At 42.6% G+C, this 21200-nt stretch overlaps 1 protein-coding gene across 5 annotated transcripts in view; it reads right to left on the minus strand.

Moving 5' to 3' along the window:
- SCAF4 (SR-related CTD associated factor 4) overlaps positions 1 to 18882 on the minus strand; it is a 41020-nt gene extending 22138 nt beyond the window's left edge. For all 5 annotated transcript variants that reach the window (XM_085528156.1, XM_015881224.3, XM_015881217.3 and 2 more), the window contains exons 1-8: positions 18613 to 18882; positions 6656 to 6739; positions 6003 to 6047; positions 4897 to 5058; positions 3680 to 3815; positions 1555 to 1694; positions 907 to 1083; positions 461 to 561 (exon numbers count right to left, since the gene is read on the minus strand). In XM_085528156.1, the coding sequence (XP_085384282.1) occupies positions 461 to 561; positions 907 to 1083; positions 1555 to 1694; positions 3680 to 3815; positions 4897 to 5058; positions 6003 to 6047; positions 6656 to 6739; positions 18613 to 18642 (875 nt within the window). In that variant the 5' untranslated portion in view covers positions 18643 to 18882. The remainder of the gene's footprint in view (positions 1 to 460; positions 562 to 906; positions 1084 to 1554; positions 1695 to 3679; positions 3816 to 4896; positions 5059 to 6002; positions 6048 to 6655; positions 6740 to 18612) is intronic.
- Positions 18883 to 21200: the final 2318 nt, after the last annotated feature.

The following is a 21200-nucleotide window of genomic DNA, read 5'->3' on the forward strand; positions in this document are numbered from 1 at the left end:
TACCAAAACGCACATCAAGAGAGAAGGAGGAGCCTGAGTTAGTTTGCATGGATATTCAAACTTCGCTATCTTAAAGCTGCAAAGCCAAACTTAATTTTTTTAGTAGTTAATACATAACATTATTACCATGTTTAGAATATCTTTTTTTCCCCCCAGACGCCAAAGCAATTCAACTAATTACTAACAATGCCGTGACACGCTCAGTAGTGCAAGAAAAGCAGAGAACTCATCCTGAAACCAAGACTGAGCTTTTTTCTACTAAACACATTCCTCAATCAGTGATGCTACATGCAAAATCTACAGCGAATCACCGAAGTAAGGAACAGAAAGCATTAACAACAATATTTTAACTTTTGACTGCTGAAAGCAAAGAACTGATAACTTGGAATTTTAGTAAGCTTTAAAAATGAAAGATATTTTACAACAAATAATTTTGTTCATTATGACGAAGAAAACTCACAAGGCAGGCTGAGAAACGGAAGGAGAAGGAGCTGAATCTTCTTTCTTTGAGTCTTCCACAGCTTCTGGCTCATCATCATAGTCAAACCGATCTAGCAGCTTCTAAAAGAATTTATACTGAGTCAGGTATTTTTTCAATAGTTAACACCACTGGAAAACAAAATGTCTTTAAGACTGTTGTCTTCCTATACAACTAACTACTCTGGAATTAAAGAAAAGGTTAGAAGCAGGACAAATATACTGAAATTAAGTCAGCCGATCAAAACCAATTTTATTAAGCTTTAGAAAATGCAAACACTATAAAAATGGGAGGACAACTTCTGACCAAAGGAAAGAAACAAAGCCTGCACCATTCTCCCCCTAACAAATCAAAGACATTGAAGTATCCACTAAGCAGCCTCCTGCTGAATTGATGATACTACATACAAGGAACAAATGAAAACTTACTTTGTCAAATGATGTTTTTTGCTCAGGTTGTGGAAAAACAGCTTTTTGTTCTGGTGGTTGTGATGCTGTAGTTTTCAACTGAGCAGTAATAGCTTGAACCTGAGCCATCACAGTGTTGTCTATGACCGGAGACTGAGCTTTTTGAGGCTGCTGAAAAGTCTGAAGAATTTGCTGAAGCTGCAGAAAAAACATATATAGTGTTAAATGAATATATTTTATACAGCACGAGAAGAATTGTAGGGTATAAATTCTCTATCAAATCAGTCTACAGCACAAGATGACCATCACCAATAACACAAGTGAATTATGAATTACTATAAAATACTTCAGTGACAAAATCTAGCACATCCTGAGATTCAAGTATTCAAGCCTTCCAACAGTGCAACTTTTTAATCACATGCACCAATATTAAATCTCAATATTTTATACATTAAGTCTAGTTTTCACATTTCATGACTCTATCAATTAAGAACTAATTCTTTAGTAATACACAACTGAATTTTCCTCAAATACCACAATTTCTGGTTAGAATGGTCACACACTATTCAAATACTGACTCAATACAGGGGTGTCTCTTATTTTGCTTGAAATAAGAATATTGACGATACCGTTTCCCCAGTTTCCCCAGTTCACATACAAAAAGGTTACCTGTTGTCCTTGCGTTGTTTGAAACAACTGAGCTACAGCTGCAAAGGCATCAGAACTGGGCAACTGTGGCATAGTAGGTACTGAGTTAGCAGTGACTTGAGGGGGCTCAGAAGCAACCTTTGCTGGAGGGGGTGGCGAACCTATGAGTTCCGTTGGAATGGAGAAAGAACTACATTACTCCAAAACATTCACCACACTCTTCATTGCACACATCCACCTCCCCAAAACAACTGTCTATCCACACTAGCTTATTTAACCCAAGAAGTCTGTACTCCCATATTAACTACACCAATTGCACATTCCTTTTTTCCTATGACTGGCTCCATTCATTGCTTACATTATTATACTGCAGAAATTTTTAGATAGACAGCCTATCTGAAAGTGATCCCAGCATGGTATTTTAGACGGTAACTTGATGTTTAGGTATTTATAATTGTAGAATAGTTAAGAGAAAGACTATTACTCAACACAGTGTCAAGCAATGCACATCAGTACTCTCAAAATCACAGTTCCCTTTCCAAAGTTTGAAAATCTACACTCATACTTTTTGATGACTATTTCAAACAAATCGTCTAAGGGTTCACTTTAAGAGAAGCTGAATTTTTATAATCATATTCCTTCATTTAACTTGAAATACATGAACCAGAGACAACAGAATATATTTTCTAGCATTAACTGAACTACTGCTGAGAAGTCTGGTAATAATTAAAGGTTTCTAGAATTTATTTCATAAGCATCTCCTTCCTTTGGCAAGGCTTGTTCACATGCCACTCTTGCATAGGCAAAAGCCAAACCTGCATCTGCGTGATAAATCCCTCCTCGTATTGTCCAAATCACCACATCCTAACTCTGCCAGGAAAAGACTTATTTCCACTGAGCCCTACTAAAACCACAATCGCATTTTAAGGCATGCTATTAGCTCAGTCTATACATGCAGCTTTCCCATTCTCTTTGCTTTAAATTACAGTGTAAATAGAAGCAATGCCACCAGCTTCTCCATGCTGTGAGCAAGTACCTATCCTCCAGCAAATAAATTTCATTGAAATACTGTTAAACTGTTCAACAGAATAAAGTTAAAATAAAATAAAAAACCTCACATAAATATTATTTGGTTTGAGAAACTAAGCAAATATTCTTGCTTTACAACACCAATTTATTTAAACCCATTCATCTATGTGCAGTTTAAATTACTGCAATGTTGATGTGCAGCAAGCAGACACAAACATGTTGAATAATACTTCCCCAGTAGCCAGATGCTAAAATACTGCACTGTTTTGAAATATAACTCCGTTCCCAAATTACTTCCTGTAGGTATTCAGAAAGATATCTGCTTACTCAAGGGAGTAAAATTTGCATTTATTTTCCTCTTTTTTTGACTAAATAGACTGTAGCATGATGAGTGAAACAGATTCTCTTTCATAATATATCTATATTAATCATTAATAAGTTTATTTTAGGGTCAAATTATCCCCTCGGGTGCATGTGAATAATCCGACTAAAATCAGAATGAATATTCAGGCAAAAAATGTTGGCAGCCAGTGACGAAACAGACAGTAAAAATAGTGTCACTCAACTGTTGCATCAGAATGAAATTGTATAACCACCAGCCTGCACTTGTGTTCAGATGCCAAGATGCTCACCCCCCACCTTGCCATGTATAGACTGTCAATAGATAAACTTTCCATATCACCACTGGAGAAGACTCTATTAATGCTCCTGTGCATCCTTATTTTGTTGTCTGCCATCACACTTCACTCACAACATAGGGGAGTGCAACAAAGACTAACAAAGCTAATACAAACACAGAAGCTCAAAAAGAAGGCCTTCCAGAGGAAGAGAACTATGGTATGCATTTTCTCCTCCACAATTCAGTAGCCTCACTACCAGCATTTTACATAACATAAACATGGTCAGTAAAAATTCTCTAAAAATTCTAAAAACAATTCTAAAACTGTGACCTTCCAGTCAATTCCTTATCCACCAAATAGTCCACCCTCCAAATCCATCTCTTCCCAATTCAGACATAATGGTGGGGGACCACAGCTAAGGCCTTGTAGAAGTCTGGGTAGATGACATCAATTGCCCTCCCTTTGCCCACCAATGCCATCACTCATGTCATTCATACCTTCATTATTAGTAACATTTTCTGTCACTGGAGCAGCTGTACTAGTTCCTGCTGCCATATCCAAAAGAGGCTGAATGATTTCAATTTTGAAGACACCATTTTTCTGCCAAAGGTTCAGGACACGGACTATTTTACTCTGTTGAAACAAAAGCAGGCATCAATACTAAATATAGCTTTCTTAATACACCAACCCCATTTTTATTCTATTTTTTTAAGCATTGAGAAGAACAGATGTAACAACAAAGGAATGTAACAGAATCGGACAGACCTTTGAAATAAACCACTGTTGTCACATACACAAAAGACAGAATCTGTCAACGTAGTACCCACTTCAGTAAAAAGTTCCTCGTGACACTTTCTAAAGCTACTCTGGCCAGGTAGAAAATCCAGGCTCAGTAAACAGTAAAGGGAATCTCATCAGACCAACATTTCTTCACAATCATGAAGGAGTGAAACAAACAACAAATGTGATAAGACAGACGGGAAAAATGAAGATGAGCTAGAAAAAATCATGAAGAGATGGGCCATAAAACTCGAATGCAATTCTAGAATAAAGTTCTAAAGTTAGCAAAGACCGATCGAATTTTCTTCTACTAATCAAACCAATCCTACACTGACAATTGAAAATCCTACTCGTTATTCAAAAGACCAGGAAAGAAGATAGAAAAATCACTGATTGCTGCAGGAATTGAAAGCTAAATGATAAAACATTTCACAAAACGTTTTCTACGATATTGTCAGATAGAAACTCATACTGATCATCTTTGAACAAGATTTTGGTCTGAAAAACAATTTCAGGACAGCATCATCTTTGGCCTTAACATCACTCTGAAAGTCTCAGAAAATGAACAGAACCTTCACTGATTACAACTCTGGCACTTCTAACATTTTCTTTCTGTGGGAGACACCACCTTCACTAGTAAGTTGCCGTGAAGAAGTCTCAAGAAGATAAGTTTTGGCACAGTCACACACACACACACACACTGTTCACACATCTATATACACAGAAGAGAACTGATGAATTCAGACGAAAGTATTTCTTTTACCTACACCTTCTATTTAACTGCTACTGCTGATAATCTTGCTCAGTATGTTTTACCATCTCACATATAATATTCACAAGGACATCGAGTATCATAAAATTAGCTCACTTGTATATGGAAATGTCAAAGTAATAGTGTTACCAATTCACAACACGTAAGAAATCACAGTTGTACCTTGTCTTCGGATGGACAGAGATACAAATACTGGAATGTGGCAGTAATATTTTTAGAGAATCTTGGCCCAAAGACATCCTTATCCGTTCCAAACTGGTGACGAGACTGACGAACAATAGAGTCAATAACATACAATCCAGGGACTTTATATTCTGGTTTGCACTGAAAACAAAACAATTTTCTGTTATACATTGATGAGAACAAGGTAACGATCTTTCCTTACTTTCCTATAAGAAAATTACACTTTAATAGTATATTAGAGTAGGGAAAACCACAGATGGCAAAAAATTAAACATCATTGTCAAAAAAAAATTACCCTTTTGTAAATTTTTAGTATCTTCTGTAGGAAAACAAATATTGAAATACAATCAACAATAAGTAATCGTTATTAGGGACAACAAAAAGTAATAATACTAATAAATAATACTATGCTCAAATGCAAATTTCCACAAAAAGCTCAATTTTACACCAACGAAAGAAGTTGGTATCACACATCACTAATGAGCTAAAATGAGCAGTAGGTATGAAAAGGTCTAAGAACCTTAATATAAAAAGCACTTTCAATTTACATAACAGCAACTTTCTAGGCAATGCAGTATTTTCCTCAAGTTAGAGAAAGAAACCACAAACATTTTTACAGAAATGTGTGTACAACAAAACATATGTATATAAAATACAATTCTTATATACACATATCTGTAGCAGCAATTATCCTTTTTTCTCTATCTCAGTACATCGTTTTTCTATAAATCCATGAGGTCAACTTTCTTTTTTTTTTTCCAGTTCTCTCCTCCATCACACTAGGAAAGAAGGGAGTGAGTAAATAATGGCAAGGTGCTGAACCACCTGCTGGGTTCAACCACAACAACCCTGAAAATCAGTCTGAACATCAGCAAAACCTGGAAACTACAGAGGGGGGAATTTTACACTTCTTTTTTTTCTATCCCTTCCTAACATAGCATGAAAAGTTCAAGTAAGGACATTACCAGGATTTTATCCAAGAGATAAAAATACATGCAATCTTAACAAAACAGTCCTTCAATTTCTGAATAACACCAGTAGTAACAAGATGCAGATAGTGTTTTTCATGGTCTTTTTTTAATTACCTTTTTGATAAACTTCTCTACAATCTGGACGACGTGCTTGTAAAGCTGGAGAAGAAATATATAAATCCATTTAACATTAACTTAAAAATGACACCACTGTACAAGGTTTTAACTCTTAATGCTTATGACCACATAGTATGGACTACACACAAAATATTGTAGTCGTATTCAAGGAAGATGCATGCCAGTGCTTATTAAGCTGTACAGCTAATGGAGAAAAAGATGTCAAGTGTAGATCAGATGGACACAAGCCATCCTTTCTGTCAGAAGCGTTTCAACGTGTACACAAAACATACTGCTTTTAGAGTATTAGTGAGAACTTTCTGGATTTATTTTATGAGCAATTTCAGTATATATTAATATGTTATGATGCTTCTGCAATGTTTAAAATTTTATTACATAGAAATCATAACACTGTAGTGGGTGGCATTAAAAAGCAGTAACTGAAAAAACGAAGCCGGCATTATGTTACTAGTCTAAAACCACGAGCTAATGTTCACCACCCACCTGTTTCTAAATAACATTCTTAATGCCAACTAAAATAAAACATCCATGAAGCTAAGACTGGCAAACCCATTGATGCACTTGCTTGGAATCAAAATAATAACAGATTGCTCACGTTACAGTTTCATTTTCCTTCTGTTGTACTTTACCTTGATCGCTTTAATGGCGGCTTTTGTGATGAGAATCATTTTTGCTCGGGAAATAGGAGGTTTCATCTCCATCAGTGAAAAGAGCTGAACAGAAACAAAAACAAATATTAAAAACGTATTCTGAGGTTTAAGCAGTTAACCAATAAGACAATGTTTCAGACAAATGACTGACTGCAGAACTTCTGCATTATGCATCACTGTGATGCTACTTGGCCCATGAAACGAAGGTACAACCAAACAGACCTTTCAAGGCAAAGTTCAAAGCCGATTTCCTTTTGAACTAACACATATGTAGCAATTTACAAGATATTGATAAGGCTTCTGTCAATGTCTTATTTGTGTCTTTACACGGGTATTTAACTTAGGGTGCAATTACTATTTCACAGAAACAAACATATACAGCAGAATTACCTTTACCTTGATTAAAACTAGTCCAAATAACTCCTTCAGAAACAGAAATGTGAGGACACCTCTACAGACTGACATAATCCTTTCATCTTAAAATAATGTGCTTAAAAGTATGCCAACTTCCATCCATCAAGGCTATCAAATCAGCACAAAGTTTCCAAATTATCCTGCTATATATAAACTCTGCAAGTGTCTTTAATGGCGATATTTGGCTTGCTACGAACATACCATATTATTATTAAATTTAATTGCAACAACTGTTGCGGAGAATGCTCTGCACTGTTCTCCAAACTCATACTACCAAGTGGAAAAATCATTTCATCAAGGACAAAGCTTTCAGAAGTGACTGGTCTTTATAGATGACAGTGTGAACCTGCCTTGACTTACAATAATTTAAGCCCAACCCAGGTACTCTGTATCAAAAAGCTGCCATCATTCACAAAGTTAAGAGTCTTGAGTTCAGTTAAGATCACTGAGCACACAAAAAAAGGGTCCTGCAGTACTAGATTTAAATATGAATTATTATTATTTTAAGTCTGAATTCACAGAAAGCCTATGCTATATTCAAAATAGATACAGTACACGTAGGATGTAGATCTCTTTCTATCCATGAGTGAAATTCCAAACAAACTTTATGTTCACAAATGGCGTCAGTACAACTTTAGCCTCATGTGAGGAATTCTATCACGAAACAGTTTCACGTTCTGAATCCAGGCATTGAGAAGTTATGCCGCTGCCTCCCAGTGTTAACCATGATCCTGAAAAGTACTCAGTTCACACTTCAAAAACAAAAACGTGCATGTAGAATTGTCAGAGCCAATAACACATCCACGATGGCAGCACACAACGCTGAGGAAAGAGCGCTATGCTCTCAGATCCCCAGTACCACTCCAACAGTTTGATCTTCCTATCATAACCTGATGCGTGAAGAGCATTTTAAAAGAATAAGGAAATAACAAATCTGAAGATTTGCTTTCCAGTAGCAGTTCTGCAGTCTGGCACTCAGAAGCAGGCACTGCACACACCCGTGACACCAAAATCCCATACATATTTCACCCCCTTCCAGACCAGACTCCGGATCTACAGTGAACCCTACGTACTACATACACTGCTGTTATAATTCCACATCATAAAAATGGCCAATCCTAGAAACTACACCAAATGCTACTCCATGTTTTTAAGGTGTGTGCAAATACTTCAATCCTGCTGGCCTGTACACCTGGAAACACAATTCACATTGGCTTGTCATAACAGTTTTTTTCCAGTCTTTTTCCCATCTGCCAGGCAGAAATAGAAGCCAAGATGTTCTAGTACTACGCTTTATGCCTCCTTCTATATTACACCTCATAGTTATGTGCTCTGCTCCACTGAATACTATGTTCTATTCTTCCCATAAACTTAACTTGCTGTTTACGTTGTGGCTTACTAATAGCAGAACCCTTATATTGTAATGGCCTTGTAATTAAAAACAAAATAATAAATAAATGTAATAAATTGCCCACCACAAAACAAAGCAGAGAATGGAAATATCTCCATTTGACAGTATAGCGGTAGGTATAAAGTCATTTAAAAATTGTTTGTTTTTTTTTCATCCCAACACCAAGTTGAGATGATGTCTTTTCATTATAATCTCCACGAAAGGCAAGTAGTGGTGCCATATATTTGATTTTTAAGTCATTCAAGATGTAAGACGCACCCCAGCTGTGCCTGTGAGTCAACTTGTTCTTTCAAGAAAGTATGAGTTTGATCCTGAATTATTTCTTTAGAATGAGTGCAATGACTCACGACGGACAAAGTCAACGCTAACATTAAAACTGAGGAAAATCTGTTTAGAGATGTAATGGATCCAAAAAACAAACCAACCAACCACGGTACCCACAAATAAGACATGGAAAGGCTTCAAACATGAAGTACAGCAAGCAAAAAGGATCCAGCCTTTTAAGACAGGTACTCTATGCCCTTAACGGGAGACACCAAAAAGCAACTGGCCCTGCAGATAAAGGAGCCGGCTCCACACAAGAACAAAGCAGCCAGTGTGAAGCAGCACTTCAGCAACACAATGGGCGAGAAGGAGAGAATCAGGAAACTGAGGAGCGCTTAGCAAGACAGATAAGAACAAATTACAGCCAAAGAAGGAAAAAAAAAAAAAAGGTGCCTGAAAATGTACCCCAGGAGTGACTTTATAACTGGGGAAAAAAATAAAAGGAAAGCAAAACAGCTGGAGGGCAAGAAGAAGGGAAACAAGCTAGATGAAGTAGCCAGGGAGGGTGCAATAAAGAATATGGTAGCTTGAAGAAGTCATTAATTAAAGAACATGAGAGGCTGGATCTGAGGCTAATAAGGCAGGAACAAACAGGAGCTTGGGAAGAACAGGACGGAGCAGATGACTATAAATTGTTCATTTGCTGGTACAGACAGCACTCTGGGCAACAGCAACAAAAACACAGTAAAAGCCATGAGGTCAGCACATGCAGATACTTCCAGAGTGCAACTCAGGAGGATCAACTACAGCTGAAACATCCATGAATTAAGATGAAACTATTTCCACACATAAACATACATGCATTGAACATCCTGCCCTCTCTCCACACTCACCCCATTGCTAACTTTTAGAATGGCACACCAAAACATTGTTGCCTTTCCTAGATTTTCCTGTCACCAAATGACTACTTTAAAGCTGATTTTTATTATGTTTTCATTATCATAGTTGCATGTGTCAAAACCATGTTGAAAAGAAGGGTAAATCTAAAATACGTTACTAGATCCTTGCAAATTTGCACTGCTAGAAGGAGAAATGATGAGGTACATTGGACAGAACATCTCACAGTCTCGAGCGGGTTGGAAAGGACCTTAGAGATTATCAAGTCCAACCCCCGGGATTCGAGCCTCCTGTGTAGCAGAGCGGCACTTCTACCACTTGCGCCACAGGGGGGATTCGAACCCGGGCCTACCGGTGTTGCAAGCGGCATTCCTACCACTGCGCCACCTTCATCTGCATACATTCAGCTAGACCCCGATCCTCTTTTGTATCCATTTCCCAAATTAATATATTAGGATACATACAGAAAAGTCTGCTTTCAGAGGAGCGCTCTTCCAATAGTACTGAGATACCCAGTTCCTTTAAGAGCACTACCATCAGTTCAAGAGACAACCTAGATGTAAATGCTTAGTTCGAGAGCGCTTCCAGCATGCTGTATTGAACATCCTGCCCCGTAAAGCCTACAACCCATTTGGTAGGTATTTCCTACTATCACCATATATTTGGAGAAAAGAAACAGCTCAGAGTTGCTTCCCACTTTCCTTCTCTGTACAATGATACTGCTGTCTAGTGTAGCAAAGGAACTCATTCCCCAGGGTGGGGAGCACCAAGGGGCAAGAGAAGGCAAAGGCAAAGAAATTAAGTGAAACCTCACAAGAGCAGTTTTACTTAATGAAATTAATTAGCGCAAGGACTAATCAAGACTTGTACCTTTATTTACATCTGATAATTTCAATAGTTCGGGAGTTGTTGTCTCCTGCTGTCTGCATGGACCTTTTCATACACAGTGGAAAACTAGTCACATTACCTGCTCAAAGCGGCAGAAAAACACGCACTGTTGTTTTACACAAGCTCTGCCTTAGGATAGACTAAGAATTTTCAAACACTCCTGGAATCTCCCTCTCTGTAACTGACAGCTTGAGCACTGTGGCAGCACCATGTTTTCAAATGGGATCTTTTCTTCCTTGCTCTGCATCGACCCGGGTGCTACAGAAAGAGAAGTGCTGAAGAACTTACTAAACTCAAATCACAATACCATATTGTGTGACTGTACAGTGACTGTACTGCAGCACCTGCTTCAGTCCATACCAAAGCCCTGGGCAAGGTGGGTAATGGGAAAAGGAACTGGATGACGACCTTTAGTCTTCCAAAAAAGGCAGATTATTCATTCCTGCCTTCTTCCATTTCACACCCTTTGAGAATCTGTTTTACACTGAAGCAGAAATGATGAGGCTTGGAAGCAAAGGAAAGAATGGCTACTTTCAAGTTTACCCACAGTCTTACCCTTGAACCCTAAAGACAGCACATGCAGGCACAGAACGTCTTAGGAACAAGAGAAAGACGAAATGTGGGAACGCATCAGTTTTATTCTATTATTAAGTTTATTAAAAGAAAAGCAAAATCATGCAGTAACGCGTGCATGAAAGAAGAGAGCAAAGAGACATCTGGAGGACCAAGAGGTCTTGCAGAATTATTTAGATAGACTGGGGCACCAGGCATAGAACAACAGGAAGTTCAACACAGGAAAATGCTGAGTGCTGCATGAGGGATGATAGCGGATGCAGGCACAGACTGGGAGATGAGTTGCTGGAGCAACTCAGCACAGGTAGAACTGGGGGCACTGGTGAGAGAAGGCTCAGCACGAGAGAGCACAGTGTGCTCTGGCTGCCAAGAGGACAAATTGCACCCTGGGGTGCATGACACACAGCACAGCCAGCCAAAGAGGCTATTCTCTCCTTGTATTTAACTTTGTTGTGGCCTCACTTTGAATACTGTGTGCAGTTCTGAGCTCCACAGTATAAAAAGATACTTGGATGCATGCAGAGGAGGGCAGCAGAACAGGTAAATAGGGCCTGAAGGCATGTCCTGTGAAGAGAGGCTGAGGGTGCTTGGGTTGTCCAGCTTGGAGAAGAGGAGGTTAAGAGGCAACCCCACTGATCTCTGGAGCAACCTGCAGAGAGGGGAGCAACGATCTCTTCATCCTGATCATCGACAGCCAGACACGTCGGAATGGTACAGAGCTGTTCAACAGGAGGCTCAACTCAACATTAATTTCTTTACTATGATGGTGGCCAGACACTGGAACAGGTTTCCTAGAGGGGTGGTTGATGTCTCGTGGCTGAGAGCATTAAAGACCCATCTCAGTAATGCTGCCAATAACTTTTGGTTAGTCCTGAAGTGGTCAGGCAGTTCTACTTGATTTTTGTAGGTATCTCTGACTGGACCATTTTATTATACCCTAAGGCAAACAGTCAGAGAAAGAAGATAGCACCCACATTTCCAAACACTGAAAGTACTAGGAAAGAAGAGAGACAGTGACATCCATGAGACTTATCCCATTGGCACAGAAGGAAAATGATTAGGCTTGTGACTTCTTCCTGTATCTTGTACTTGACACACGAAGCAATGAACTCACTTTGCTGGCTTTGCTCTCCTGCTTAAGCTTCTTGCGCTATAAAGAGATCTCTATTGGCAAATAGAGAGATATGGCTGTTTTATATACACATTAAATAAAACCCACAGAAAAGAACAGGGCTGATGTATAACAGACTGAAAGACAAGCAGTGTTTAGTGGGCACTGAGCACTCAGATCACTGTTACAACACTTTCATTCAATCTTCTCTCTACAATTTTCATAGAGTAATGTAACAAGCCCTTAACAATTTCAGGAAGTCTCACGTGTCTTTATTTAAGCAGGGCCTCATATACACGAATGACAGTCAATATTCTGCATATTCATTCATTTCTTAAATACATTTATGCATTTGGAAGTACATAAGAAAAAAGCCAAACTGCAAGCCATTTCTATAGGTATCATTACAGTAATCTGTTCATGTACTGAAAGGAAAAAGAGGAGGAAAGGATAACAGAAGGTGTGACTATCATGCACCAACAGCATACTGTTTTGTTAGCAAAAGCACCGTACTATTAATGCAAGAACAGATTTTTAAGCCTGATGTCTAAAAAAGTACACACAGGTAAAAGAAAACTGTCAAGCTATATTTTCCTTTCCCAATAAAACTCACTGCTTCCTTTCTTCTTATACATCTCCGTTATTCCTTGATCTGTTAGGAAAGGCAGGAAGATGATGTGTACCAAACTCTGGCTGCTAAGACTTGCACTGATCCTCTGATGAGGATCTGAAGATCTTGGCCGTCTACTGTGAAACACACCAAGTATGAGGTGCTGCAAAAGATCACCACAAAACTCATGGCTTTGGAAAACACATTGAGATTTCAGTTTGACCAGACACCTCAGAGAAAAGAATACTTGATCCACTGAGCCATTTCTGAGGCCTATTAGGACCATTTACAAACTCAGAATCACTAGGGAGAAAAATCTTTACCAAGAATAACTTAAAATGACAGCACAAAAGCACCAGGACCAGAATTTTGTTTCCTACACAAATTTTTTCGGAACTCATCTGCCTCCTACGGTCAGTGTTACGCTCATGAGTCCAGCAGAAAAGCTTCCTGAAAAGCTTCTCACCTCATTTCTTCTCTTACCAAGAATCTCTCACAGGACTCCACAGCTATACTGGAATCGTTCCTGGAATCAGTTCAGTCTATAAGAAGCACACAGCTTCTTCACTATCATAATGATGATCATAGACTCATAGAATTACCCAGGTTGGAAAAGACCTTGAAGATCATCAAGTCCAACCGCAGCCTAACCAGTACCCTAACTCTAACAACCCTCCACTAAATCATATCCCTGAGTACTACATCCAAACGGCTCTTAAACACAACCAGGGATGGCGATTCAACCACCTCCCTGGGGAGAGATGATGACCTGTTAATTAATGGGAACGCAGCAATAAAGCAACTCCTGTCCCAAAAGAGCTCACGCTACTTCTGCAATTTCAGTCTTCATGGAGTAAAGAATTACTAAATTCAGTCTGAAACTTCAGCAGCGCTCTCTTATCCTTCCCTACACCACCCAAACACTATTAGAGCTGCTGCTTGAGCAACTCTCCCAGGACACGTGGGAGGCAGCACTCACTCAAAAATACACCCTCACGGTGCCTCCTGGGACACATTTTAGGCATCTGCAACCAGTTCCGCTGTTTTCTGAAGGAAACGAAGGGTACTAATATGCAGACTGTGACGTATCTTTCCTCTGACCAAAGGCATCACTGTTGTGTTGTTGCTGTTTTGCCATAGATCCAAGAGAATCTAAGTGAGATTCATGAGTTTCAGTGAATTGTTAAAGTACTGCTGTGAAGGATATCCTGCTAAGCTCTATTTATAGGTCTTGTAGTGGGAAGGGGAAGAACGTGGAGCAGCTAGTACAGATTACCTGTGTTTCCTTTATCAAAGCCTCTGAATGTGGTTTTGTGCCTCCAGTGGCGCAATGGTAGGAATGCCGCTTGCAACACCGCGTCCCGGGTTCGAATCCCCCTGTGGCGCAAGTGGTAGAAGTGCCGCTTTGCTACACAGGGGCTCGGATCCCGGGAGCTGGATTCGATGATCTCTAAGGTCCCTTCCAACCCGCACAAGACTGTGATACTGTGAATGCCACTCTCTCTACATAAGAATATGAAACTCCCTAGCAAGAGCAAAACAAGAAAGGACTGAGAAGTTAGGGGATAGATTGTAGGAAGACTGCTCTGAAAGTAATGCCTCCCACTTAATTACATTGGTCCACGACACCAGAGGCAGATGGTGGTGCTCTGGCAGTAGATGTTGAACTTTCCTGACAATATTTGGTTACATTTTGTTGCCATGCGGCAGATGACAACAAAGGGGCAGTCTGACAAAGTCATATCTAACATGTAGGTGAGCATGAAGGAAAGGTGGGTCACTGAACTCCTCCATGCAGACAGATATGGCACAAACTGGCAGCGTTGATGCTTTCTGAACATTTCTGGAGACCCGACAACGGATGTGAGCACAGTGAGGTACGGGTGGCGCATCTCAGCAGTGGCAACAGCAATAGTGGTTCACCTCACAGAATCACAGAATTGTAGGGGTTGGAAGGGACCTCTAGAGATCATCGAGTTCAACCCCCCTGCCAAAGCAGGCTCCCTACACCATGTCACACAGGTAGGCGTCCAGGTGGGTCTTGAATATCTCCAGAGAAGGAGACTCCACCACCTCCCTGGGCAGCCTGTTCCAGTGCTCTGTCACTCTCAATGTAAAGAAGTTCTTCCGCACATTCGTGAGGAACTTCCTATGCTGTACTTTCATCCCATTACCCCTAGTCCTGTCCCCACGCACTACTGAAAAGAGACCAGACTCACCACTATGGCCCCCACACCACATCGGCACAGGTTTTTAATTTGGCTTTGCTTTTTGCAGGCATGGCATGCAGGCTCGTGCTCATCACTAGTGAAAAAGCACAGCTATGTGTGGTGACTATGCCGAGCACAGTTTTGCAGCTATGAATTCATTCTATCAAACAGTGTTATTGTTCTGCGCGTATCTACCATAGTTTCCATGGAAATAAATATAAGGTATTACTTTCAGAGCAACCTACATAATGCAATGAGCAAAATGTAGTTGACCCTTAGTAAAAACAGTTATATAGAGCAAAAAAACTACTGACTGGTTCACTCAATATGGATCAATGGTAAGGAAGCTGCAGCTGTAACTTTAAATAAACAGCCCACAAAAAATCTCTGTTCTATTTGTGATGTAGGGAGATATCAACTGTTTTAATGTTACAGATTATCTGCTGTCAACCTGAGACATATGATTAAACTGATACACTGCATTACTACATAGAAAGGTAAGATTACAAAACAGCAAACCCAATTTGCTTCCACTTCCAGGCAGACTGTAAAGAAATCCCCATTTCTGGTCTCAAGCTTTTATAACCTTTAAGCCATCCCTCAGATTTTTCAGGTCAACAAGAAGAAAATATGCCTTCCCTACAATAAAACATAACAAGGCTTAAAAACTTTACAAATTATTGTAAACATGTGGAGTATTTTGGTTCTGGAATAGTATTTACTTCCTTCCTTAAAGGCGCATTTAAGTTTTGCACCATTATCGAATTACATTTTGTGATTTATTTACACTGTATGAATAGTTAGGGGAGTAAACTCCACGAAAGGGCTGACAACAGCAGGACATGGGGAAATGGTTTTAAGTTAAAAGAGGGAAGATTTAGGTTGGATATTAGGGGGAAGTTCTTCACTAGGAGAGTGGTGAGACCCTGGAACAGGCTGCCCAGGGAGGTTGTGGATGCCCCGTCCTTGGAGGTGTTCAAGGCCAGGTTGGACGGGGCCCTGGGCAACCTGATCTAGTAAAGGCGTATGTTTGGTGGCCCTGCCAGGCAGGGGGTTGGAACTACATGATCCTTGAGGTCCCTTCTAACCCGGGTCATTCTGTGATTCTGTGACTTAAAGGAGTGGGCAACGCAGTCAAACATGATCCAATTATGCAACTCGTCTGAGGTACCACCCGTCACCAGAGCCAAATGAACCTAAGTGTTCTTGCATAGCCCACCACAATTGCTAAGTAGAACGTGTTAGCTCAGACCTCTATATTTAAAGTCTCACCTCCCAGTTCAGATGGGCAGTTAAGATCACGTAGTTATCACAATTAGCTGACAGGCAGGAACTTGTTACTTCACTGCAACATGATCATATACAGTCAGAACCCATAAGTCAAAACTGGAACTCCTGAGAGAAACTGGAACTCCCAAATGATCACACAGTCACCTGAGGCAGCAAGTCGTGTTCCCTGTACGTGTAGATGGCTGAGGAAATGACAGCTGCCACCTCCACACCAGAAGAGACAGCACAGCCCCGGCATACATGGGAAGTCCAGAACAAATCTCACAGCTGCCAAAGTTAGATTTGCCATCACAAAACCCCAGTTCTCTTTGTACAGTGGTACTATACAACTATCAGCCGGTACGCTGAGCAATTCTTCAAGGGCGGACTGGGATAACCCCAATCTTCCTTGCTGAAGCTATTTACTCTCAATAAATCAATTTGCTGTTCAATCAGCAGACGCAGATACCTCTGTAGTCCTTAACATGTCTATTCATTTTAAGACAATCTTAAGGACAAGATGAGCTCTCACACAGTCACCAGCCTGCCCTATGCCTATTACTCTGCGAATAATAGAATCACAGAATTATCAAGGTTGGAAAAGACCTAGAAGATCATCTAGTCCAACCATTACCAATACTTCCCGGCTAAATCATATCCCTCAACATCACATCCAAACGTTTCTTGAACACCTCCATGGTCGGTGACTCCACCACCTCCCTGGGCAGTGCATTCCAATGCCTGACTATCCTTTCCAAGAAGTAATACTTCCTAATGTCCAGCCTGAATCTCCCCTGGCGCAGCTTAAAACCATTCCCTCTAGTTCCATCACTGATTACACGAGAGAAGAGGCCAACCCCCAGCTCACTACAACCTCCCTTCAGGAAGTTATAGGGAGCTATAAGGTCTCCCCCTGAGCCTCCTCTTCTCCAGGCTGAACAAACCCAGCTCCCTCAGCCGCTCCTCGTAAGGCCTGTGCTCCAGACACAGGTATAGCTTCTAAGGACAGCACAGTTATGATACCAATCCTAAACCTATCAACAAGGTAACTTTATGCTAAGCAGTCCCAGGGAACTACTCACACATACAAATGACCACAGAACAGGGATATTAACAAATATATTTCTCCCCCATACCTCGCAATCAAATGAAATACAATGGTTTAAAGCACCTTTACAGTCACTGGAATACCATGCAATATTTCCGAGCGTATCAAACAAAAGAATTTAGATCACTGTTAACAGGACAGATCCAGCCTCTCACTTGGAGCTTTTGTGTTTCTTTTAAGGAAGCACAGGTTTGCAGTTGTGCGTGCACGCGACAAGCAGTTGCAGGGAGTGAACTTTACACAGCATGACTTCATCACATGAGAGCGGCCTGCCATTTTTCCTCTTTCTGCTCAGCAAACGCACACAGCAGCCTTCAAAATGCATTAAACGTGCCAGAATAGGTTCTAACTTAGTTTTAAATCATTATCTGCAATGAAAGTATGAATGTCCTGTGGCCTGGACGTGACCTGAAAAAGCCAAATCATTAAACGGAACTTGGTGTAAGAATCGTTTCAAGCCACGTGTCAAAAACTTTATAAAATACAAGTTGGATATTTCTTTCTCAATACATGATGCAAAAAAAAAGCAGCCGTTGCCCATCTCGTTTAGAATTCTGTTTGGCTGATTAAGGAATCAGAAGAAAGGAGGGCCTCCCTGTGTGTCAGGAGCTGGACACTCACCCCTCTCCCACCTGCCTGCAGGGAGGTGGGCAGGGTTAGAGCCGGGCAGGGTTACAGCCGGACGGCTCCTCCAGCCCCAGCCACACGCGAAGTAGGGAACGGAGCGAGGGTGCCCGTTCTCCGTCCAACGTCCCGCCTCCCCCACTCGCCGCCGTTCACATGGCAGCGCCCCGCGCTCCCAAACACGTCTCTCATTCCCTTCCTTCCCCTCAGCCGCCGGGCACGCCTCGCTACAACGGACGAGGAGGCCGCTGTGGAGGCCGAGAGCAGCCCCCCGGACCTCCCTCCCTCCCTCCCACCCCGCCAGGTCCGCGTTCCAGGCCGTTACAACCGCCGAGCACCCGCCGCCTCCATGTTCCCGAGCAGCCCCGCCGTGCCCCCCGCCCCATGCAGGCCTCGCTCCGCAGGCTGAGACAGGCCCGGGCCCTTCCCCAGCGTAGGCCTCCGCGCCGGGCCCGCGCGGCCCACAGCCGGAAGCCGAGCGCTGGGGGAAGGGGTGAGACGATGGCGGCCGCGCCGACCCCTCGTTGCCCGCAGCCCCCGGCGCCCCGCGTTCCCACCTCCTGGTTGAAGGCGTTCACGGCCTCCATGTTGGCGGCGGCTGAGGCGGGCGTCCGCGCGGGGGAGGGGCGGCTCGGTCCCGCTCAGGGGCTGCGCGCGGACATGGCCGTTTGGCGGCGGCGGCGGACGCCGACGCTGTGTGTCCTCCGTGCCCCGCCTCGCTCAATTCGTTATCCGCCCGCGGCGTCTCGCAGTGCCGGACCCCGTTGCGGGCCGTCTCTCCCAGCGGGATGGCGGAGCGCACGCCGCGCACAGCACCCTGGGATCGCACAGGCCTCCCGGCCCCGCGCCACCCACAGGAGAGAACGGGGCGGGGGGGGGGGGAACGCGCGCGGCTGTGGCGTCACGTGACCCGGGGCCGGGTGAGTCCCAGCGCCCCGCCATGTCAGCGCCGCCCCGCCCCCGGGGAGGGGAAATGGCGGCGGGGTGACGGGGCGGGAGGTGGGTTTTCTCTCATCATTAAGGGTCGTTGTAGGGGGCTCGTGTTTGAGAGAAGGGCACGTTTAGCCTGTAAAATCCTGCATTTCCTGATGCTGACTGGCTGTGACACCTATTAAAGGATGTTAGAGGCATCACACAGTGTAGTTGGCTTTATTTACTGTTCTGCAAATGAGCTGTGCCTTGCATTTCAACTGTTAATCAAATGCAGAATCACAGAATTATCAAGGTTGGAAAAGACCTAGAAGATCATCCAGTCCAACCATTACCAATACTTCCCAGTTAAATCATATCCCCCAACACAGCATCCAAATGTTTCTTGAACACCTCCATGGTTGGTGACTCCACCACCTCCCTGGGCAGTGCATTCCAATGCCTGACCACCCTTTCCGAGAAGTAATACTTCCTAATGTCCAGCCTGAATCTCCCCTGGCGCAGCTTAAAACCATTCCCTCTAGTTCCATCACTGATTACACGAGAGAAGAGGCCAACCCCCAGCTCACTACAACCTCCCTTCAGGAAGTTATAGAGAGCAATAAGGTCTCCCCCTGAGCCTCCTCTTCTCCAGGCTGAAATGGCCTTAAAGATCTCCTCTCCCCTTCTTCAATAGATGGTTGTCCAGAAGTTGCTCCTCTTTAAAAACAAGTCTTTCAAATTTCAAGTTAAGGAAGCTGACTCGGGAATAAGACCTCTTGTTTCTCAGATTATGAAATGTGTAAAAAAAGTGTTTGGGTTCAGCTCTTACTGAGAGAAATTTCTCATACAGGCTTTTTGAGAGGAAAGGAGTTGCCCTGGTCTGCTCTGTGCTGACCTCATTGCAGCCTTTCAATACCTGAAGGGAACTTACTCCCAGGAGGGGAGTAAACTCTTCGAAAGGGCTGACAATAGCAGGACACGGGGAAATGGTTTTAAGTCAAAAGAGGGAAGATTTAGGTTGGATGTTGTAAGAAGCCATCCTTTTTACATTACTGTCTCAAAGTTTGCTGAAATGGACAAGTTCAGGCAAGTCCTGGCCAAGGTTCCAGGACTGCCTTTGTCTGAGACACACAGGAGATGGACAAGTCCGGGAGCTACGAAAGGGAGATAAGATACTGATCAATGGCCCTTGAGTGGTCTTTTTGTGTTGGCCTATCTCAAGGAAGATGGCCATCCCTGAGGACTAATGGTCCTTAAGTGGTCTTTCCTGTTGGCCCATCTCAAGGAAGATTGACAGCTCTGAGGAAGTCACAAGACTCTGACCCGAGCCGTCCCGAAATCTCTGGAAGGCTGGAAAGAAGGATAAAAAGGGCATGGACAAACCACGGTTTTGTGGGCATCTAGGTATCTGACCTCAGATCCCTCCACCGTTGTCCTACTGCTGCCTATTCTCTCTTCTGGGATTGCTGCTCGAGACTCTGCTCCGAGGGACCTCGCTGCCCGAGACTCTGCTTCTAGAGACCACGGTACTCTGACCATCTTTTCTGCGATTCACCGATCTGCTGCTTGCAGCCTGCTACTCCGTTGCTGCACTCCCCTACGCTTATTTTGCCCCGGACCAACGTTAACAACGTGCTACGGGACGCTGCTGCATTCAGGAGGTGACTTTTCCCCGCTTTAATGTAATTCTTGCTCTTTTCTACCTTTTTCTATCGCCTACTTTCCCTTCCCCATCACCCTAATTTTGGCATTCGTCGCTCTCCCTTCCCCGTCCCCTCAATTGTCTATTATTTCCAATAAACTGGTTGGATCAACATTTGAATGCTCTTCTTCTTAATCTCACGCCGGGCATAACATATCAAAAGAACCTTTGCCTCACTCCTAAATTGGAGCGAGACAGATGTTAGGGGGAAGTTCTTCACTAGGAGATTGGTTAGGCCCTGGAACAGGCTGCCCAGGGAGGTTGTGGATGACCCGTCCTTGGAGGTGTTCAAGACCAGGCTGGACGGGGCCCTGGGCAACCTGATCTAGTAAATGTGTATGTTTGGTGGCCCTGCCAGGCAGGGGGGTTGGAACTACATGATCCTTGAGGTCCCTTCCAACCCGGGTCATTCTGTGATTTTGTGGTTCTGTGTCACTTTGAACGCTGTGTGCAGGTTTGGGTGCAACAGTATAAGAAGGACATGAAACGGAGAGACGGTGTCCAAAGGAGAGTTAGGAAGATGGTGAAGAG

The sequence above is a fragment of the Coturnix japonica genome, chromosome 1 (genome assembly GCF_054131305.1).
Source record: "Coturnix japonica strain WE chromosome 1, WE-NBRP24, whole genome shotgun sequence".
NCBI classification, from domain to species: domain Eukaryota; kingdom Metazoa; phylum Chordata; class Aves; order Galliformes; family Phasianidae; genus Coturnix; species Coturnix japonica.